Here is a 22,321-nt window from a genome sequence, read left to right as displayed (position 1 = left end):
CCTCCTGATCCCATCCTGATCCCTTCCTGGTCCCTTCCCAGTTCCATCCCAGTCCCATCCTGATCACTTCCTGGTCCCTTTCTGGTCCCATCCCAGTCCCATCCTAGTCCCATTCTGATCCCTTTCTAGTCCCATCCTGATGCCTTCCTGGTTCCATCCCAGTTCCATCCTGATCCCAACCCAGTCCCTTCCCAATCCCATCCTCATCCCCTCCTGGTCCCATCCTGAGCCCATCCCGGTCCCTTCCCAGTTCCATCCCAGTCCCATCCTGATCACCTCCTGGTCCCTTTCTGGTCCCATCCCAGTCCCTTCCCAGTCCCATTCTGATCCCTTTCTGGTCCCATCCTGATGCCTTCCTGGTTCCATCCTGATCCCAACCCAGTCCCATCCCGGTCCCATCCTGGTCCCTTCCCAAATCCCATCCTGAGCCCTTCCTGGTCCCTTCTTGGTCCTTTCCCAATCCCATCCCAGTCCCTTCCCGGTCCCATCCTGGTCCCTTTCCAGCCCTTCCCAATCCCATCCTGATCCCTTTCTGGTCCCTTCCTGGTCACATCCTGGTCCCTTCCCAATCCCATCCTCATCCCTTTCTGGTCCCTTCCTGGTCACATCCTGGTCCCTTCCCAGTTCCAGACCAGTCCCATCCTGATCACTTCCTGGTCCCTTTCTGGTCCCATCCCAGTGCCTTTCTGGTCCCATCCTGATCCCATACTGGTCCCATCTGGATCCCATCCTGGTCCCATCCTGATCTCTTTCTGGTCACATCCTGATCCCTTCCTTATCCCATCCTGGTCCCTTCCCAGTTCCAGACCAGTCCCATCCTGATCACTTCCTGGTCCCTTTCTGGTCCCATCCCAGTCCCATCCCGCTCCCAGCGCTGCTGCTCAGCACCCAGGACCAAGTTCTGTGATGCACTGACTGCCCTGAGCCACAGCCGAGTGTAGGACAGAACCTCGCCCTGGGCACCGCCACCTCAGTGCCTGCCAATGGGTTCCAATGGGTGTCAATGGGCGCCAATGGGTGCCAATGGGCTCCAATGGGCACCAATGGGCTCCAATGGACACCAATGGGCTCCAATGGGCACCAATGGGCTCCAATGGGCACCAATGGGCTCCAATGGGTGTCAATGGGCTCCAATGGGTGTCAATGGGCTCCAATGGGCACCAATGGGCTCCAATGGGCACCAATGGGCTCCAATGGGCTCCAATGGGCTCCAATGGGCTCCAATGGGCTCCAATGGGCTCCAATGGGCTTCAATGGGGTCCAATGGGCTCCAATGGGGTTCAATGGGGTTCAATGGGCTCCAATGGGGTTCAATGGGCTCCAATGGGCTCCAATGGGCTCCAATGGGGTTCAATGGGCTCCAATGGGCTCCAATGGGCTCCAATGGGGTCCAATGGGCTCCAATGGGCTCCAATGGGCTCCAATGGGCTCCAATGGGCTCCAATGGGGTTCAATGGGCTCCAATGGGTTCCAATGGGCTCCAATGGGCTCCAATGGGCTCCAATGGGTTCCAATGGGCTCCAATGGGCTCCAATGGGCTCCAATGGGCATCAATGGGCTCCAATGGGTATCAATGGGCTCCAATGGGCATCAATGGGCTCCAATGGGTATCAATGGGCTCCAATGGGTATCAATGGGCTCCAATGGCTATCAATGGGCTCCAATGGCTATCAATGGGCTCCAATGGGCATCAATGGCCACAGCCCCCCAGCAGGGACTGGCACCCCCCAAACAGGACAAGGTGGAACTGGAACTGACCCCCATTGAGTCCCCATTGAGCCCCATTTAACCCCTGTAGCACCCTGGCATTGATCCCCCCCCTTGTCCCCATTGCTCCCCTGCTTACCCCATAGGCAACCCCTTATAACCCCCCCTGCCCCCCCACTGCGGTATCCCATTGCCCCCCTCTTTACCCCCCTATTCACCCCCATTAACCCCTCAGTGCCCCCCATTTGCCCTATGGGCACCCCATTGAGCCACATTCACCCCCATTGCCCCCCCTTCTATCACCATTGCCCCCTCACTACCCCTCCTTTAACACATTGCCCCCCATTGACCCCCAATTACCCCCCATCCCCCCACCCCCCATTGCCCCCCCCGGCCCCGCTCCCCCCTCGCCCCTACCAGGATCAGCGCCTCCATTTTGCGCTCGCCGCTGCCGACGTGGAGCCGGAAGAGCCCTCGCAGCTCATTGGCTGCCCGCCTGCCAATCAAGCCTCCGAGCCCGGCCCCGCCGCTCTGATTGGGCCAAACGCTTCCAGGGCAGACCAATCGCTGCTCGGTTCAGCGCGGGGGACGGGCCGGCTTTTCCCGCCCCGCCCCAAACGGTCGCTGATTGGTGGCGCGGCTCCTACGTCATCGCCGCGCCGCGCTCCCGGAAGAGGGGAAGGGCGGTGCAGTTGCCATGGAGACCAGGGAAGCGCTGACGTAACCGCTTTGCCGGGTGGGCGCGCTGATTGGCCACATCTCCGGCCACATGACCGGAAGTCTTAAATGTTCCCGGTCAGCGCTTGGCCACGCCCTTTTAGGCTCAAGCCCGTCCCCGTGGTGGGCGGGGCCAGGCTGGGAGGCGGGGTCATGAGGGGGGCAATGGGCACGCACATGTGCAGTGGGGATCACGTGTGTGCAATGGAGAACACGTGTGCAATGGAGAACACGTGTGCTATGGGGATCACGTGTGTGCAATGGAGAACACATGTGTGTTGTGGGGATCACGTGTGTGCAATGGAGAACACGTGTGTGTGTGGGTTGTGTGTGTGGGTGTGTGTTGGGGTGTGTGTGTGGGGTGTGTTGGGGTGTGTGTGTGGGGTGTGTTGGGGTGTGTGTGTGGTGTGTGCTATGGGGATCACGTGTGTGCAATGGAGAACACGTGTGCTGTGGGGATCACGTGTGTGCAATGGGGGCGGCCCCCAGCTGCGGCAGGAGAGAGGCTTTAGGACCCTGGGGAGGACACCCAGAGGGGCGGAGCCAGTCACCACCGCAGCCAATCAGAGCCACGGAGGTGCGGTCATCACCCAGACGCTTTGCTTAGCCACGCCTTTTTCCTCGTGGCCACGCCCCCAGCACTACAGGGTCCTATCGCCCCCCTGCCGCCCGCAGCACTCGCCCCCACCAGAACCCCATCAGCATCCCTGTGCCATTGAGACCCCTATTGTGCCCGCCACCCCATGGATACCCCACAACTGCACCCTCGGGTGAGCCCTTAAACCCCATGGGAAACAGTGGGACCACTGGGTTCCACTGTGCACACCATGGAGCCCCATGGCCTCCTTGGGTGGCCCCCACACCCCGTAGAGCACCACATCCCTGTCACTTCCCCAGCGAAGGGGGGTCCCCATTGGCTGGGGGGTGATGGGGATACAGGAGATGCTCTTACCTTGAGCATCCCTGCTCTGTGATGCTCCATGGGGTGTATGTGTACATAAAGCTGTTAGGGGGTATAAAGCTATAGGGGGATATAAAGCTATAGGGGGACATAAAGCTATAGGGGGATATAAAGCTATAGGGCGACACCTTGGGGTCAATGGGGCATGGATGGGGGGGGATATGGGATCTATAAAGGGCAAAATGGGGCTGGGAGTGAGCCTGTGCTGAGCCTAAAGTTGATGCGTTGGGTCCTGAAGTGCCCCCGAACTGGATTCATATTTAAACTGGAGGGGGATTAAAGCCCCCCCCGCCTTGAAATTAAGGAAAAAATGGTTAAAAATGAGGAAAATCCCTTAAAAAAAAGAAAAAAAAAAAAGAGACATTTATTCAGCATCTGGAGGTGCTTCCACAGCGAGCGACAGCGCAACTAAAACCACCCCCCCCTCCTCCAGGCCATTGGGAAAGGGGGGGGGGGGCTCTCATTGGAATGATCCCACAAGATGGGAATACCGCCCCTCCCCCCCTTATCACCCCTCCCCCCCCCCCAAAAAAGACCCCTTTCTAAAAGAACCTGGTGTACAATGAGTCACAAACACAGTCCTGGGGCGCAAGGACACACAAAGGACATTGGGGTGGCTTCGAGGCAGCGATGGTTGGGGGACCCCCCCCTTTAAACTGCCATTGGAAGGGGGGGGCACACACACACACAGATGACACCCCCATAGGGGTGACTTGTGGTGGCTTCCCTGTCCCTTCTGTGCCTCGTCTCTCCTGTTGGATGACAGTGGAGTTAGGATCCCATAGAGGGCACCCCATGGGATGCTGCTGCTGCCGCTGCGGTTTTGGGGTAATTCCATGGGGTTTGAGGGATTTGTGATGGTTTCGTCCTGCTTTGTCCGTTGGGAGAAAGAGGGGGGGGAGAGCCCCGTTTGGAAGGTGCCAGCTCCTCACCTTTGTGTCTGGGGGGGGTGTTAAAACCTCCGCCCGCCACCGTAGCTGCCGCCGCCGCTTGAGCTCCCATAACCGGCTGTGGGTGGAGGGGAGAGGGGTTAAAAAGGGGGTGATATGGGGGGGGATGGGGGGAGAAAGGGGGAGAAACGGGGGGAAAGGGGGGAAATGGGGGTGGAAAGGGGGGCAAGGGGTGGAAAAGGGGGGGGGAAGGGGGGAAGGGGGTAGAAAAGGGGGGAAAAGGGGGGAAGGGAAAAAGGGGGGAAAAAGGGGGGAAGGGGGTGAAAGTTGGGGGAAGGGAGGGAAAGGGGGGTGTAAGAGTGGTGGAAAGGGGCGGAAGAGGGGTGGAAGAGTGGTGGCAATGGGGGACAATGGGGGGTGGCAATGGGGGCAATGGGGGGCAATGGGGCAATGGGGGCAATGGGGGCAATGGGGGGCAATGGGGGAATGGGGGCAATGGGGGCAATGGGGAGCAATGGGGGCAATGGGGGCAATGGGGGCAATGGGGGCAATGGGGGCAATGGGGACAATGGGGGCAATGGGGGCAATGGGGGCAATGGGGGGAATGGGGGCAATGGGGGGCAATGGGGGCAATGGGGAGCAATGGGGGCAATGGGGGCAATGGGGGGCAATGGGAGCAATGGGGGCAATGGGGGCAATGGGGGCAATGGGGGGCAATGGGGGGCAATGGGGGGCAATGGGGGCAATGGGGCAATGGGGGGCAATGGGGCACTCACCTCCGCCGTAGGGCCCCGAGCTCCTGCCCCCGAAGTTGCCGCCCTTCATGGGCCCGAAGTTGGAGATCTGGTGGTTGTAGCTGCCAAAGTCGTTGTAGCTGCCCCCCCCGCCGAAGTTACTGCCTGGGGGGGGGCACGGGGGGGGGGGGAGAGGGTCAGGGTGAGCACTCATTGAGGGGGGGTTATGGGGGTTAATGATGGGGCCCACTGGGAGCTATGGGGGGAGTCAATTGGGAGCACAAAGCATGGGGAGTGTGGGGGGGGACAGGGAGACTTAAAGCATCCGGGGGTATTGGGGGGGGGTAAAGGGGAGCATGCAGCATCCCCCCCCCCAATGGTTCAACTGGGGTACAAGGTACTGGGGGGGTAACAGGCAGCCCCAAGGCACCATTAGGGTTAATGGGGAATCCAAGGGCACCCAATGGTTTAAGTGGGAGCCTTAAAGGACTCAGGGGGCTAAGGGGGGGGTTAATGGGGAATCTGCCCCCCCTCAATGGTTGAACTGGGGTACCAAATACATGGGGCGGGGGGGGAGTTAACAGGCAGCCCCAAGACACCATTAGGGTTAATGGGGAACCACTGGTTCAATTGGGGTACCAGATACCTGGGACGGGGGGTGTTAATGGGGAATTCAAGGGCACCCAATGGGTTCAACTGGGAGCCCCAAAGGACCTAGGGGCCTATGTGGGGGGGATTAATGGGGAACCTGCCCCCCTCAATGGTCCAATTGGGGTACCAGGGGGTGTTAATGGGGAACCCAAATGCACCCAATGGTTCAACTGGGAGCCCCACAGCACCCAGGGCACTATGAGGGGGGTTTAACAGGAAGCCTGCCCCCCCCAATGGGGTACCAGATACCTGGAGGGGGGAGTTAACAGGCTGCCCCAGGGCACCAGTAGGGTTAATGGGGAACCCAAGGGCACTCAATGGGTTCAACTGGGAGCCCCAAAGCACCCAGGGGCATATGGAGGGGGGGGTAATGAGGAACCTGCTCCCCGCAATGGCCCAATTGGGGTACCAGTACGGTTAATGGGGAACCCAAGGGCACCCAATGGTTCACCTGGGAGCCCCACAGCACCAAGGGCACTATGGGGGGAGGGGGGGTTAATGGAAAGTCTGTCCCCCCCCAATGGGGTACCAGATACCTGGGGAGGGGGGGTGGTGATGGTAGTGATGGGGACCCCATAGGCCCCCAATGGTTCCCATGCCCCCCCCAATGCCTTCACCCCTCACCTGTGCCCCCCTCGGAGAGCCCGTTCCTGACGGCCAGCGCCGGGCCCCGAGCCGGCCGCCGGCCCCCGCTGCCGCCCCCGAAGCCCCCCCCGCCGTTGTTGTAGCCATCGTAGGTGCTGCTGCCCCCCCCGTAGCCACGGTTGCCACCGCCGCCGCCGCCGCCACCGCCACCGGAGTAACCGGGGCCGCTGCCACCGCCGTAACCTAAGGGAGGGGAGGGAAGGGGGGAGATGAGATTGAGGCAACGGGGGGGGGGGGCATGGGTGACCTGCTCTGTGGGGGGGTGCTTGGGGTAAAGGGGGGGGCCATAGGGATGGATGGGGATGAAGGATGGGGATGGGAGTCAGAGGAACCAGGGCTGCATCCTGATGTGGATGATGGAGGAGGAGGCAGCTGGAGCCATGGCGGTGCTTTGGAAAGGGGGGGGTACCAAAGGGATGGGGATGAATAGGGGGGTACCAAAGGCATGGGGATGAAGGGGGGGGTTCCCATCTGCTTTGGAGGGGGGGGGTACCAAAGGGATGGGGATGAAGGAGGGGGGGGTACCAAAGGGATGGGGATGAAGGAGGGAGGGTACCAAAGGGATGGGGATGAAGGGGGGGGGTACCTAAGGGATGGGGATGAACGGGAGGAGGGTACCAAAGGGATGGGGATGAAGGAAGGAGGGTACCAAAGGGATGGAAATGAAGGAGGGAGGGTACCAAAGGGATGGGGATGAAGGAGGGAGAGTACCAAAGGGATGGGGATGAAGGAGGGAGGGTACCAAAGGGATAGGGATGAAGGGGGGAGGGTACCAAAGGGATGGGGATGACGGAGGGAGGGTACCAAAGGGATGGGGATGAAGGAAGGAGGGTACCAAAGGGATGGAAATGAAGGAGGGAGGGTACCAAAGGGATGGGGATGAAGGAGGGAGAGTACCAAAGGGATGGGGATGAAGGAGGGAGGGTACCAAAGGGATGGGGATGAAGGAGCGGGGGTACCAAAGGGATGGGGATGAAGGAGGGAGGGTACCAAAGGGATGGGGATAAGGGGAGGGTACCAAAGGGATGGGGATGAAGGAGGAGGAAGTGAGGGATGGGAAAGGGATGGGGATGACGGAGGGAGGGTACCAAAGGGATGGGGATGAAGGAGGGAGGGTACCAAAGGGATGGGGATGAAGGAGGGAGGGTACCAAAGGGATGGGGATGACGGAGGGGGGGTACCAAAGGGATGGGGATGAAGGAGGGGGGGTACCAAAGGGATGGGGATGAAGGAGGGAGGGTACCAAAGGGATGGGGATGAAGGAGGGAGGGTACCAAAGGGATGGGGATGAAGGGGAAGGGGGGTACCAAAGGGATAGGGATGACGGAGGGAGGGTACCAAAGGGATGGGGATGACGGAGGGAGGGTACCAAAGGGATAGGGATGAAGGGGGGGGGGGGGGTTCCCATCCCACTCACCACGGCCCCCGAAGTTGCCACCACGGTTGAAGTTGTCATTGGCCCCGAAGCCACCACCGCCGCCGCCACCGCGGCCACCACCGAAGTTACCGGAGCCGCTGCGGCCTAAGAGAGGAGGAGGAGGAGGAGGAGGAGGAGGAGGAGGAGGAGGAGGAGGCAGGGGACAGCCTTTAGGAACAGCGCAGGCAGCGCAGTGAAGGGGCTGCGGGGGGGACGGGGGGCAGAGGGGGGGCTGAGGGGGGGGCTCACCTCGCTGGCTGGCCGAGGCGCTGGCCATCTCCTGCTTGGACAGGGCTTTCCTCACCTCGCAGTTGTGCCCGTTCACAGTGTGGTATTTCTGGACTGGGAAAATGGGGGGGGTTTGTTTGGGGGGGGATAGGAAGGGAATGAGGGGGGGAAAGGGCACCCCGGACACGGCTGCCGTCCCGGATCCCAAAGGGGAGACATGGATGCAATGGATGGGGAAGCAATGCCCCCCCCTCCCCGCTCCACCCCGACAAAGGGATGCTCATGAGCATCACTGATGCCAATTGGCACTACCTCACTGTAAGTGGGGGGGATGCTTTGGGGGCGCCCTAAAGCTAACCCTAACCCATTGAGCTGCCGATACCCCCCCCAGATCCCTCATTCTGCAATGGAAATGTGGATGGGATGGATGGAATGGGAATGCCAACTGCCCCAACAAAGGGATGCTCATGAGCATCACTGATGCCAACCAGTGCTACCTAAGAGGGGGGATGTTTTGGGGAGGGGGGTCTAAAGCTAACCCTAACCCACTGAGCTGTCCTGAGCATCCTTGATTCTCCAATGGAGATGTGGATGGGATGGATGGAATGGGAACACCCCCTGCCCCAACAAAGGGATGCTCATGAGCATCACTGATGCCAATCAGTGCTATCTAACGAGGGGGGATGCTTTGAGCACCCTCAGTGCCACCATCCCACAGATCCCTGGTTCTCCAATGGAGATGTGTATGGGATGAATGGAATGAGACCACAGATACCCCCACACCCCCCTCAAAGGGATGCTCAGGAGCTGCCGATCAGTGGTACCTTATTCTAAGTGGGGGGGATGGTTTGGGGGGTGCCCCATGGGCACATCAACCCCAACCTCACCCACCTGGACCCGTGTGGTACCAAGGGGATGGCACCGTCCCCATTGAGCTGCCCTGAGCATCCTCAGTGCCACCACCCCCCCGATCCCTGGTTTTCCAATGGGGAACCATATGGGATGGATGCACACCAGTGGGTAAGGAATGGGCAATGGCTCCATGCCCAAGAGTGGTGATGGCTGGAGGGAAGGGACTGGATCCAAAGGGATCTGGATCCAATGGCAGCTGCCAATGGCAACCTCAAGGCCAAGGTCCTGGCCATGGATGGAGCAATCCCAGGTTGGGATTTGGGGGTGCTGGACAAGGAGAAGCTCCCCAGGATCCACATTGAGCCCCCATGTGCTGGGCTGCACCCCCAGAGCGTGAGCAGCAGCTCAAGGAAGGGGATCCTGCCCCCCTTTAGCTACATCCTGGGGAGATCCCACTTGGATGCTGCATCCGGTTGTGGTGTCCTGAAGGACACGGAGCTGCTGGAGCAAGGCCACGAGGATGAGGAGGGGATGGAGCAGCTCCCATAGGAGCCAGGCTGGGAACACTGGGGCGGGAGGAGAGCAGCTTCCAGTGCCTGAAGTGGGGTACAGGGATGCTGGAGAGGAACCAGCATCAGGGACTGGAGCGATGGGACAAGGGGTGATGGGTTCAGACTGGAACAGGGGGAGTTCAGCTTGGATCTAAGGAAGCTCTTCCCTGTTGGGGCACTGGGATGGGCTCAATGGAGAAGGTTTGGCTGCTCCATCCCATCCAGACCAGGTCAGATGGATCTGAGAGCACCCTGCTCCAGCAGAAAGCATCCCTAAGGGCTGAGCATCCTATTTGGGTGCTTGGGAACTGGGAATACTGGGGGTGGAGAAGAGAGCTCACAGAAGGTCCCAGTGCCTGAAGGGAGCTACAAGGATGCTGGAGAGGGACCTGCATCCGGAGCTATGGGACAAGGGGTGATGGGTTCAGACTGGAACAGGGGGAGCTCAGCTTGGAGATAAGGAAGCTCTTCCCTGTTGGGACACTGGGATGGGCTCAATGGAGGTTTGGCTGCTCCATCCCATCCAGACCAGGTGAGATGGATCTCAGAGCATCCTGCTCCACCGGAAATCATCCCTAAGGGCTGAGCATCCTGTTTGGGTGCTTGGGAACTGAGGATGGAGAAGAGAGCTCGGAGAAGGTTCCAGTGGCCAAAGGGGGCTACAAGGATGCTGGAGAAGGACCTGCAGCAGGGACTGGAACTATGGGACAAGGGGTGATGGGTTCAGACTGGAACAGGGGGAGTTCAGCTTGGAGATAAGGAAGCTTTTCCCTGTTGGGACACTGGAATGGGTTCAATGGAGGTTTGGCTGCTCCGTCCCATCCAGACCAGTTCGGACGGATCTAGCAGCATCCCACTCCACCAGAAACCACCCCAGCAGCACCAGCTTGAAACCATCAGTGCTTCCGCCGCATCCCAATGCATCCCAAGGCCTAAAACGGGGGTACCCCCCCCCATTTACACCCCCCCCAGGTACTCACTGACGATCTTGTCCACGGAGTCGTGGTCGTCGAAGGTGACGAAGGCGAAGCCGCGCTTCTTGCCGCTGCCGCGGTCGGTCATGATCTCGATGACCTCGATCTTGCCGTACTGCCCGAAGTAGTCGCGCAGGTGATGCTCCTCCGTGTCCTCCTTGATGCCCCCCACAAAGATCTTCTTGACGGTGAGGTGGGCGCCGGGCCGCTGGGAGTCCTGGGGGATGGACGGGGGGGGGTTAGGGATGGGGTTGGATGGGATGGGGTTGGGATGGGGCTGGGGAGGGGTTGGGATGGGGTTGGGGAGGGGTTGGGATGGGGTTGGGGAGGGATTGGGATGGGGTTGGGGAGGGATTGGGATGGGATTGGGGAGGGACTGGGTTGGGGTTGGGGAGCGATTGGGATGGGGTTGGGGAGGGATTGGGATTGGATTGGGGAGGGATTGGGATGGGGTTGGGGAGGGATTGGGATGGGGCTGGGGAGGGATTGGGATGGGATTGGGGAGGGATTGGGATGGGGCTGGGGAAGAGTTGGGGAGTTGAGAGGGGGTTGGGATGCGTTTGGAGATGGGTTTGGGATGGGGTTAGGGTGCATTTGGGGGTATTGGGGAGTTGATGGGGTTGGGGTGGGGTTGGGATGGGTTGGGTTTGCGTTTGGGGTGCATTTAGGGATGCGTTTGGAGATGGGGTTGGGGGTGGGGTTGGAGGTGGTTTGGGATGGGGTTGGCGTAGGTTTGCAATGGGTTTGGGGATGGTTTGGGGAGGGATGGGGTTGGGTTGCATTTGGGGATGGGTTTGTGGATGGTTTGGGATGGGGTTAGATTGAATTTGGGATGGATTGGGGGGGATTGGGGATGAGAGGAGGTTTGGGGATGCTTTGGGATGCGTTTGCGGATGCTTTGGGATGCGTTGGGCTGGGTCTGGGGCAGGTTCAGAGATAGTTTGGGGAGGGTTGGAGTTGGATGGGAGTTTTAGGATGGGTTTCGGGTGGGTTTGGACATGGGTTGGGGACAGGTTTGGAAGTGGTTTGGGATGCGTCTGGGGATGGTTTGAAATGTCTTTGGTATGGGTTTGGGATGGGTTTAGAGATGGGTTGGGAGGGGTTTGGGATTGGGCTGGGACGGGTATCACATGGGTCTGGGAATGGTTTGGGGAGGGGTTTTGAAATGGGTTGGGACTGGTTTGGGATTGGGTTGGAGTTGAAGGAAGTTTGGGATGAGGTTGGGATGGGTTTGGAAACGGTTCGGGATTCATTTGGCATGGGGTTGCGACAGGCTTGGAGGCAGCTTGGGATGGGTTTGGGAATGGTTTGGGATGTGTTTAAGATGAGTTTGGGGTGGGTTTGGAGATGGTTTGGGATGAAATTGGGGGGTGTTGGGGGTGGGTTTGGGGATAGTTTGGGATAGGTTTGGGGGGGTTGGGAGCTGGTTTGGGGGTCAGTTCAGGATGGGTTTGGGGTGTGTTTAAGATGAGTTTGGGGTGGGTTTGGAGATGGTTTGGGATATGTTTGGGATGGGTTTGGGATGAAATTGGGGGTGTTGGGGGAGGGTTTGGGGATAGTTTGGGACAGGTTTGGGGGGGTTGGGAGCTGATTTGTGGGTCAGTTTGGGATGGGTTTGGGGTGTGATTAAGATGAGTTTGGGGTGGGTTTGGAGCTGGTTTGGGATAGGTTTGGGATGAAATTAGGGGGTTTTGGGGATAGTTTGGGATAGGTTTTGGGGTCAGTTCGGGATGGGTTCGGGGTGTGCTGGGACTGGGTTTCGAGGTGCATTTAGAACGGGTCGGGTCAATGCATGGGATCAGTGCGGGATTGCTTTTGGGATGTGTGTGGGATGCCCAACCCCCCCCCCCAATCAGGGCCCACCCCCACCTCTCTGGACACGGCTCTCTTTGGTTCAACGACTCTGCCGTCCACTTTGTGGGGCCGCGCGTTCATGGCCGCGTCCACCTCCTCCACCGAGGAGTACGTGACGAAGCCGAAGCCGCGGGAGCGCTTCGTGTTGGGGTCCCGCATCACCTGCGGGAACAGGGCCACGCCTCAGGAGCCGGCCGGGAACCCCCCCACGTCCATAGGGATGGGGCTGCTGCCCAACACCGCCAGCTCCGTCCCATCACCGCCAGCTCCGTCCCATCACCGCCAGCTCCTTCCCATCACCGCCAGCTCCGTCCCATCACCTCCAGTTCCTTCCCATCACCACCAGTTCCTTCCCATCACCTCCAGTTCCTTCCCATCACCTCCGGTTCCTTCCCATCACCTCCGGCTCCTTCCCATCACCTCCGGCTCCTTCCCATCACCTCCAGTTCCTTCCCATCACCTCCGGCTCCTTCCCATCACCTCCAGCTCCTTCCCATCACCTCCGGCTCCTTCCCATCACCTCCAGTTCTTTCCCATCACCTCCGGTTCCTTCCCATCACCTCCGGTTCCTTCCCATCATCTCCAGCTCCTTCCCATCACCACCAGTTCCTTCCCATCATCTCCGGCTCCTTCCCATCACCACCAGTTCCTTCCCATCATCTCCAGTTCCTTCCCATCACCTCCAGCTCCTTCCCATCATCTCCAGTTCCTTCCCATCACCTCCAGTTCCTTCCCATCACCTCCAGTTCCTTCCCATCATCTCCAGCTCCTTCCCATCACCACCAGCTCCTTCCCATCACCACCAGTTCCTTCCCATCATCTCCAGTTCCTTCCCATCATCTCCAGCTCCTTCCCATCACCACCAGCTCCTCATCACCTCCAGTTCCTTTCCATCATCTCCAGTTCCTTCCCATCACCTCCGGCTCCTTCCCATCACCTCCAGCTCCTTTCCATCACCTCCGGCTCCTTCCCATCACCGCCAGCTCCTTCCCATCCCATGCAGCTCCCTCCCACCCGCTCTGGTCCCTTCCCTCCCCAGCACCACAGGAGCATCACCCGGAGGTGACACCCAGTGAAAATGATGGGAGGCAGAGAGCACTTGGGGGGCACGAGGAACATGGGGGACACAGGGGGCTTGAAGGGCTCAGAGCACTTGGGGGGCACAAGGGACTTGGAGGGCTCAGAGGACTTGGGAGACACAGAGGTCCTGGGGGGCACAAAGGACCTGGAGAACATAGAGGACTTGGGGGGACACAGGATACCTGGGAGACACAGACAACTTGGGGGGCACAGAGGACTTGGGGGGCACAGAGGACCTGGAGAACATAGAGGACTTAGGGGGCACAGAGGACTTGGGGGACACAGAGGACCTGAGGACCTAGGAGACACAGACAACCTGGGGGGCACAGGGGACCTGGAGAACATAGAGGACTTGGGGGGCACAGGGGATTTGGAGGGGACAGAGGACCTGGAGGGCACAGAGGACTTAGGGGGCACAATGGACTTGGGGGGCACAACAGACTTGGGGGGCACAGAGGACTTGGGGGGCTCACCACGCAGTCGGTCAAGGTGCCCCATTGCTCGAAGTGGCTGCGCAGGCTCTCGTCTGTGGTTTCGAAGCTGAGGCCGCCAATGAAGAGCTTCCGGAGCTGCTCAGGCTCCTTTGGAGACTGTGGGGAAGGGGAAATATGGGGGTCACTGGGGGGGGGCACCCCCAAACCTCCTCCATGGGATCCCCCCTTTGTAGTCACCCCAAAATGCCCCACCTGGGGCTGCTTTGGGCCCCTCCTATCTCCAAGGAGAGCCCCATCATTGGACCCCAAAAAGCCCCTTTCTGGGGTCTCCAGCCCCATAGGGAACTGGTCACCCCCATCTCTGAGCTCACACAGCCCCATTGACCCCCCCAATGCCACCCTATGGGGACCCCAGCACCCACTTATGGGGCAGAGCAGGCCGTGGCAGCCCCCCTCTATGGGGCTGCCTGTTCCCTCCAGGGGCCTGAGCCACTCCCTATTGCTCCCTTATGGGGCTGCCCCACACCCTAGGACCCCCCTAAACCCTCCTAGCCCCATGTGGGGCTGCCCAGGGCCTAAAGGGACCCTTAACCCCCCCCATGTCCTTGTTTCTGGGGTCACCCAAACCCATAGAGCCCCCAACCCCTATATTAAGGCCCCCCCAAGCCCCAGACCCCCCCCTAGACCCCATTTTAAGGCCTTCATCACCTCCGGCCCTCCTCTATGGGGCTCCCCCGGCCCTATAGGACCCCCCCCTATATTCCCCTATGGGTCCCATGTGTGCCCCCCCCTCCATCCTACCCCGCTCCCGCGCATGCGCGGCGCCGCCATCGCCCCCCGCAGCACAAAGGCGCGCACGTGGCTGGGAAGGGGGGGGGAACCAGCGGTAGGGATGGGGAGGGGGGGGAAAGCGCGCATCGCGCATGCGTTATGAGCCCCCCCGTCCACCACCACCACCAGCGGGCGCATGCGCAGAAGCCGCGGGGTCGGCAGCGGAGGCGCGCAGGCGCAGTGCGCGCTGTAGGCCGCGGTTGAAGGGGGGAAACGGGAAGCGGAGGAGGGGGGGGGGATGAAGGAGGCGGCGGGGCCGGTGCGGGTTGAGGGCGGCGGGAGCGGGGCCCGTACCTCGGCCTTGGACATGGCGGCGGCGCGGGGCGGTGCGGGCTGGGGGCGGCGGCTCCGCGATGCTCCCTCCGCGAGGCGCCGGCTCCGAAAGGGGCCGAGCGAGCCCAGCGCCGCCGCCTCACTCCGCCGCCCCCGCCCGGCCGCCCGCCCACCGCCCTCTCTCATTGGTCGGCGCCGCCCGCGGAACTCCCCCGCGCTGCTGCTGATTGGGCCGTGGGGTGGGGTGGGGCGGTGTAAGGAGAGGCGGAGGGTTATTGGTGGAGGGAGAGAGCACCGCCCCGCGCCTTCGCTGCTCATTGGTTCATTTAGGGAAAGTCCCGCCTCTACGCTTCGCGGATTGGGTGACGCCAACAAAACCTCGCCCTACGCTGCTTTTCCCGCTCCGGCTTGGAGACATCTGTGATTGGCTTCCTCTTTAACGGTCCCGCCTCCGCCTCCTTCCGATTGGCCACATCAACGCCGCGGCCGTTGCGATTGGCAGGCGGGAGCGTTGCCCGGCGGTGGGCCCGGCGCAGGTCGTTGAGCGGGGCGCTGTTAGCGGCGGCAGCGGCGGAGGAGGAGGAGGAGCAGGAGCAGGAGCAGGAGCAGGAGGAGGAGGAGCAGCAGGAGCAGGCGGGGCCGCCCGCCGGTACCGGAGGTGGGCCCGGTCCGGAGCGGTGTGAACCGGAGGGGGGGGCGTGTGTGCGCGTTTGGAACCAAGGAGGGGCGGGCGGGCGGGAGGGCGCGCGCATGCGCGGAGCGGGGCCGGCGGCGCCTGCGCGTTGCGGGCGGTTTTGGCGGGCGGAGCGCGGAACGGCGGCAGTTCGCAGCGAGCGGGCAGAGAGCGGCGGACGGGCCCGCGCCGGAGCCGCTCCCGCCCAGGTACCGGTACCGGCGGTGAATGGGAGCCGGTATGGGGGGGGTGCTGGTGGTGGTGGTGTTAAGGGGCGGGCCTTACCGGCGGGATAGATAGGCTCGCCAGCCAATGGGAGCGGCGGAGGGGGCGGGACAGAGCGGGGAGTGACGGGTGAGTGGGCCAATAGCATCGCGGCTGGGTGGGGACGAGCGGCGGTACTATCAGCCAATGAGAGGGCGGGCGCTGCTGGGTGTTGACCAATGGCCGGAGGTGGCGCGCTCTTTGGCCCGCCCCCGAGGCCCGGGCCCCGCTGTGCGGGGCCGGTACCGGGAACTGGCACCGGGCCGGGTTTGAACCGAACCGGGGCGTTTTAGCCCTACATCGGTTGGGGTTTGCCCTAAACCGGCACTTCTGGCCTCAAAAAGGCGCTTTCCCCCTCGGAAAGCCGCTGCTCTTTTGTTCCCCCCGGGCCCCTGCAGCGGTTGGGAGCGCGACTCCCCCGGGGCTCCAAACCCTGCCCTTTTACACCCAAAACCTCCCCTTTTATACCCAAAACCTTCCCTTTTACACCCAAAACCTACCCTTTTATCCCCAAAATCTCCCCTTTACAAGCAAAACCTTCCCTTTTATACGCAAAACCTCTCCTTTTCCACCCAAAACCTGACCTTTTACACCCAAAGCTTCCCCTTTTAGACCCCAAACCTGCACTTTTATACCCAAACCCAGCCCTTTTTCTCCCCAAACCCCCCCCTTTCCACCCAAAATATACCCTTTTACACTCGAAATACAGCCTTTTGCATCCAAAGTCTCCCTTTCCCACCCAAAACGTGCCCTTTTATACCCAAAACCTCCACTTTTGCACCCAAAATGTACCCTTTTGAACCCAAACCCTGCCCTTTTACAACCAAAACCTCCCCTTTTCCACCCAAAATAAGCCCTTTTGCAACCAACATCTCCTTTTTTACACCCTAAACCTCCACTTTTACATCCAAAATACACCCTTTTGCACCCAAAATCTCCCTTTTCCACCCAAAACCTGCCCTTTTACACCCAAAACTTTCCCTTTTACAACCCAAATCTCCCCTTTACACCCAAAACCTGCCCTTTACACCCAAAACCACCCAAATCTCACTTCCCTGTACCTAAACCCCCCCGTTTTTAAAGGGGTTTGGCCCAAATCACATTTTCCTGTGCCTAATACCTCCTATTTTTTACAGTTTTCAAGACAAATCATATTTCCCTGTGCACAAAATCCCTCATTTTCAAGCCTTTTTACCCCAAATCACAGTTCCCCATTCCCAAAACCCCCTCATTTTCAAGGCTTTTACCCCAAATCCCATTCCCAAACCCCCTTAATTTCAAGCTATTTACCCCAAATCACAGTTCCCCATTCCCAACCCCCTTCAATTTCAACCCATTTCCCCCCCAATCCCATTCCCCATTCCCAAAACCCCATCATTTTAAAGCCTTTTACCCCAAATCCCAGTTCCCTTTACCCAAAACCCCTCAATTTCAACCCATTTCCCCCCAAATCCCATTCCCCATTCCCAAAACCCCATCATTTTAAAGCCTTTTACCCCAAATCCCAGTTCCCTTTACCCAAAACCCCTCAGTTTCACCCCATTTTCCCCCAAATCCCATTCCCCTTTCCTAACCCCCCTTCATTTCCAACTCATTTCCCCCCATAATCCTATTCGCCATTCCCAAAACCCCATCATTTTAAACCCTTTTACCCCAAATCCCAGTTCCCTTTACCCAAAACCCCTCAGTTTCACCCCATTTCCCCCCCATCACCCCATCACTTTTCATCCATCCCTTCTCACATCCCCATCTCCATCCCCACCACCTCTCCCCTATGGGCCTTTAGGATGCCCTGGGTACCATTTGGTGGGGTTCATCCCTATTTAACCCCCCTTTGTGTGTGTGTGGGGTCCCCCCAGGTCCCTTGGGTGCTGCGCTATGGGCAAGAGGAGCAAGCGGGCAGCAGACAGCTCGTCCTCGGCCGACGAGGAGGAGTATGTGGTGGAGAAGGTGCTGGACCGGCGCGTGGTGAAGGGCCAGGCCGAGTACCTGCTCAAGTGGAAGGGCTTCTCCGAGTGAGTCCCATTGGGAACAGTAGGGAGGCAATGGCAGCTTTGGGGATTGTGGGATCCATCCCGAGCCGTTGGAGCATCCCTCTTCACTAAGGGGATGGGGAGGAAGGGAGTGAGGGAAAGGATGGGGATGCTCCTATGGGAGATGGGTTGGGGATGGAGGAGGCTCAGAGCTGGATGTGGGAGCGATGGGATAAGGGGTGATGGGGTCAAAGGAAACGGGAGATTCAGGAGCGAGGGAAAGGATGGGGATGCTCCTATGGGAGATGGGTTGGGGATGTTGGGGATGGAGGAGGCTCAGAGCAGGATCCAATGGATGTGGGAGCGATGGGATAAGGGGTGATGGGGTCAATGGAAACGGGAGATTCAGGAGCGAGGGAAAGGATGGGGATGCTCCTATGGGAGATGGGTTGGGAATGTTGGGGTGGAGGAGGCTCAGAGCTGGATGTGGGAGCAATGGGATAAGGGGTGATGGGATCAATGGAAACGGGAGATTCAGGAGCGAGGGTAAGGATGGGGATGCTCCTATGGGAGATGGGTTGGGGATGTTGGGATGGAGGAGGCTCAGAGCTGGATCCAATGGATGTGGGAGCGATGGGATCAATGGAAACGGGAGATTGAGGAGCGAGGGTAAGGATGGGGATGCTCCTATGGGAGATGGGTTGGGAATGTTGGGATGGAGGAGGCTCAGAGTAGGTTCCAATGGATGTGGGAGCAATGGGATCAATGGGAACGGGAGATTCAGGAGTGAGGGTAAGGATGGGGATGCTCTTATGGGAGATGGGTTGGGGATGTTGGGATGGAGGAGGCTCAGAGCTGGATGTGGGAGTGATGGGATAAGGGGTGATGGGGTCAAAGGAAACAGGAGATTCAGGAGTGAGGGTAAGGATGGGGATGCTCCTATGGGAGATGGGTTGGGGATGTTGGGATGGAGGAGGCTCAGAGCAGGTTCCAATGGATGTGGGAGCGATGGGATCCATGGGAACGGGAGATTCAGGAGCATGGGGATGGGTTCAATGGGGGAGGTTTGGCTGCTCCATCCCACCCAGGGTTGGAGCTTCCCCATGGAGCCGGAGCGGAGCTGCCTCCATCCCATGGCATCCCATGGTGCTGATGGCGCTGGTGCTGTCCCATGGCAGGGAACACAACACCTGGGAGCCCGAGAAGAACCTGGATTGCCCGGAGCTGATCTCGGAGTTCATGAGGAAGTACAAGAAGATGAAGGAAGGAGACGGGAACAGGGGAAGGGAGAAGGCGGAAGGAGCCAAGAGGAAAGGGGGGCTGGCGGCTGCTGGGGACGATGTCAAGGCCAAGAAGAAGAGGGAGGTGAGGGGTGGGGATGGGGGTACGGGGATGGGGATGGGGGAATAGGGATGGGGACGGGGATAGAGGGGATGGGGACAGGGATACAGGGATAGAGACAGGGATACAGGGATGGGGACGGGAGAACAGGGATGGGGATGGGGAGAGGGATACAGGGATGTGGATGGGGAGATGGGGATGGGGACAGGGATACAGGGATGGGGATGGGGAGATGGGGATGGGGACAGGGATACAGGGATGGGGATGGGGGACAGGGATGGAGATGGGGAATAGGGATAGGGATGGGGAATAGGGATGGGGACAGGGATACAGGGATGGGGACGGTGACAGGGATGGGGACATGATACAGGGATGGGGATGGGATACAGGGATGGGATGGGGGGCAGGGATGAGGATGGGGAATAGGGATGGGGATGGGGGACAGGGAGTGGGAGGGGGACAGGGATGGGCACCGGGATACAGGGATGGGGATGGGATACAGGGATGGGGATGGGATACAGGGATGGGGATGGGGGACAGGGATGAGGATGGGGAATAGGGATGGGGATGTGGGACGGGGACAGGGATGGGCACCAGGATACAGGGATGGGGATGGGGGAGAGTGATGGGAATGGGGAATAGGGAAGGGGATGAGACACAGTGATGAAGACAAGCACACAGGAATGAGGACAGGGGACAGGGATGGGCATCGGGATACAGGGATGGGGATGGGGATGGGACACAGGGATGAGGACAAGCACATGGGGATGGGAGACAGGGATGGGGAGGGGACACAGGGATGGGCACCAGGAGACAGGGATGGGGATGGGGGACAGGGATGGGGACAAGCACACAGGCATGGGGACAGGGATGCAGGAGTCAGTATGGGGATCCAGAAACAGGGATGGGGATAAGAAACTGCCATCCCCATCACAGGGATGGGCAACCAGGGATGGGGCCAGGGATGAGGATGGGACTCAGGGATGGGGACAGGGATGCAGGGACGAGGATGGAGACTCAGGGATGGGGACAGGGATGCAGGGATGAGGATGGGGATCCAGAGGCAGGGATTTGAGACACAGGGATGCAGGGATGGGGATGGAGACCCAGGGATGGGGACAAGGAGCCAATACCCCCTTGCTGGAGCACACCCCAGCTCACCCCGTAGCACCCATCAATCACCCCATAGCACCCATCACCCCCTAACACCCATCGCCCCATAGCACCTATCAATTACCCCGTAGCACCCATCAATCACCCCATAGCACCCATCACCCCGTAGCACCCATCAATCACCCCGTAGCACCCATCAATCACCCCATAGCACCCATCACCCCATAGCACCCATCACCCCACAGCACCCATCACCCCATAGCACCCATCACCCCATAGCACCCACAATCACCCCATAGCACCCATCACCCCATAGCACCCATCACCCTGTAGCACCCATCAATCACCCCATAGCACCCATCACCCCATAGCACCCATCAATCACCCCATAGCACCCATCACCCCATAGCACCCATCCATCACCCCATAGCACCCAGCCCCTTCATTCCCAACGGATCCTTGCCTGCTGCCGCCTCCCAGGGTGATGTCACGCTCCTGGAATTGTTTCCTTGGGCCTTATCTGCCCCATTCCCGCTGGGAACGCTGGGATTGCTGGGAATGGCACTGGGCTTATCGGGGAGTTTAGACTGGAGCAGCTCCTTTGGCCTTGGCTCTGGCTGCTGCTCACCGGGGACACAGGAGGAGAATGGGGCCCAAGAGAGAGGGACCAGGAGCCGGGGTGAGGATGGGGATGCAGGGATGGGGACCGGGATGCAGGGATGGGGACCGGGATGCAGGGATGGGACCCAGGGATGGGGATGGGGACCCAGGGATGCAGGAGGAGGATGGGGGTGCGAACACAGGGATACAGGAGGAGGATGGGGCTCAAGAGACAGGGACCAGGACCCAGGGTGAGGATTGGATGCAGGGATGGGGACCGGGATGCAGGGATGGGGACTGGGATGCAGGGATGGGACCCAGGGATGGGGATGGGGACCCAGGGATGCAGGAGGAGGATGGGGGTGCGAAGACAGGGACAAAGGAGGAGAATGGGGCCCAAAAGACAGGGACCAGGACCCAGGGTGAGGATGGGGATGCAGGGATGGGGACCGGGATGCAGGGATGGGACCCAGGGACGGGGATTCAGGGATGGGACCTGGGGATGGGGACACAGGGATGCAGGAGGAGGAGGGGGTGCAAAGACAGGGATACAGGAGGAGAGGGGATGGGGACCCAGGGGTGAGGACTGGGATACAGGGATGGGGACAAGAACATAGGAATAGGGATAGAGATGGGAATGGGCAGCCAGGGATGGGGACCAAAGGATGAGGATGGGGACGAGGACCAGGGATGGGGACAGAGACCTAAGGATGAGGATGGGGACCCAGGGATGAGGATGGGGACCAGGAATGAGGACGGGGATCAAAGGATGAGGATGGGTACCGAAGGATGGGGATGGGGACTCAGGGATGAGGATGGGGACCAAAGGATGGGGATGGGGACTCAGGGATGAGGATGGGGACCAGGGATGGGGACCAAAGGATGGAGACCAAGAGACAGCGCCCCAGTGCCACCACCACGACACCACTGGGCCCTTATCCCCCCATCACCACCTCTTAACCCGCTTTTTACCCCTCTTTGCCCCATAGAGCAACGACATCGCCCGGGGCTTCGAGCGGGGCCTGGAGCCGGAGAAGATCATCGGGGCCACGGACTCGTGCGGGGACCTCATGTTCCTCATGAAATGGTGAGGCCCCCACCAGCCCCATAGGGATGGGGGGGCACCCCATAACCATAACCCCCCCCATAACCCCCTCTCTATGTGGGTGTCCCCCCCCCAGGAAGGACACGGATGAAGCTGACCTGGTGCTGGCAAAGGAGGCCAACCTCAAGTGCCCCCAGATCGTCATTGCCTTCTATGAGGAGCGCCTCACCTGGCACGCGTACCCCGAGGACAGCGACAGCAAAGAGAGGGACCCCCCCCGGAGCTAAGGACCCCCCCTCAATCATGTACATAGCCCCCTCTATACCCCCCCCATACAATGGCCTCTCCCATAGCACCCTATGGAGGGGAGAGGGGGGGGTGTTTAAGCCTCCCCCCCCCCATCCTTCCTCTCTCCACACCCCCCCCCCTCCAGCCTAATAAAGGGGGGGGGGGGTAGGTTTGAGGTTTAGGGGGGGGTTTTGATAAATTGGGTGTTTTTAGCTGGGGGGGGGA

At 60.1% G+C, this 22,321-nt stretch overlaps 2 protein-coding genes across 3 annotated transcripts; one reads left to right on the top strand and one right to left on the bottom strand.

Annotated features, from left to right (window-relative positions):
• Positions 1–4,323: 4,323 nt before the first annotated feature.
• Positions 4,324–14,976, bottom strand: HNRNPA1 (heterogeneous nuclear ribonucleoprotein A1). 2 transcript variants are annotated; one of them, XM_061368761.1, is made up of 9 exons: positions 14,821–14,976; positions 13,735–13,851; positions 12,197–12,343; positions 10,334–10,544; positions 7,972–8,064; positions 7,726–7,890; positions 6,285–6,488; positions 5,052–5,174; positions 4,324–4,393 (listed from the first exon to the last, which is right to left on the bottom strand). In XM_061368761.1, the coding sequence occupies exons 1-9, from the start codon at positions 14,833–14,835 to the stop codon at positions 4,338–4,340; spliced, it is 1,131 nt and encodes a 376-aa protein (XP_061224745.1). In that variant the 5' UTR covers positions 14,836–14,976; the 3' UTR covers positions 4,324–4,337. The 2 variants fall into 2 exon arrangements, with proteins under 2 accessions (XP_061224745.1, XP_061224746.1); XM_061368762.1 differs by having other exon boundaries at positions 7,726–7,827.
• A 571-nt stretch (positions 14,977–15,547) lies between these two features.
• On the top strand, positions 15,548–22,170 carry CBX5 (chromobox 5). Its single transcript, XM_061368705.1, has 5 exons — positions 15,548–15,681; positions 17,596–17,751; positions 18,888–19,074; positions 21,753–21,850; positions 21,945–22,170. The coding sequence occupies exons 2-5, from the start codon at positions 17,615–17,617 to the stop codon at positions 22,093–22,095; spliced, it is 573 nt and encodes a 190-aa protein (XP_061224689.1). The 5' UTR covers positions 15,548–15,681; positions 17,596–17,614; the 3' UTR covers positions 22,096–22,170.
• Positions 22,171–22,321: the final 151 nt, after the last annotated feature.

The sequence above is a fragment of the Neopsephotus bourkii genome, unplaced genomic scaffold, assembly GCF_033783945.1.
Source record: "Neopsephotus bourkii isolate Nb327-2 ecotype Australia unplaced genomic scaffold, CSIRO-AGI_Nbou_v1 NB_1445, whole genome shotgun sequence".
In the NCBI taxonomy this organism is placed as follows: domain Eukaryota; kingdom Metazoa; phylum Chordata; class Aves; order Psittaciformes; family Psittacidae; genus Neopsephotus; species Neopsephotus bourkii.
Note: the sequence above shows the minus strand (reverse complement) of the source record. Positions and strands in the feature narration are given on the sequence as shown.

Bases quoted from the DNA above. Each gene is read 5' to 3' on its own strand.
- CBX5 (XM_061368705.1), top strand. From the start codon at position 17,615: ATGGGCAAGAGGAGCAAGCGGGCAGCAGACAGCTCGTCCTCGGCCGAC. The intron at 17,752-18,887 runs GTGAGTCCCATT...GTCCCATGGCAG, and splicing joins AAGTGGAAGGGCTTCTCCGA to GGAACACAACACCTGGGAGC. The intron at 21,851-21,944 runs GTGAGGCCCCCA...TCCCCCCCCCAG, and splicing joins CTCATGTTCCTCATGAAATG to GAAGGACACGGATGAAGCTG.
- HNRNPA1 (XM_061368761.1), bottom strand. The intron at 8,065-10,333 runs GTGAGTACCTGG...CCATTTTCCCAG, and splicing joins CTCCGTGGACAAGATCGTCA to TCCAGAAATACCACACTGTG. The intron at 7,891-7,971 runs GTGAGCCCCCCC...CTGTTCCTAAAG, and splicing joins CGCCTCGGCCAGCCAGCGAG to GCTGTCCCCTGCCTCCTCCT.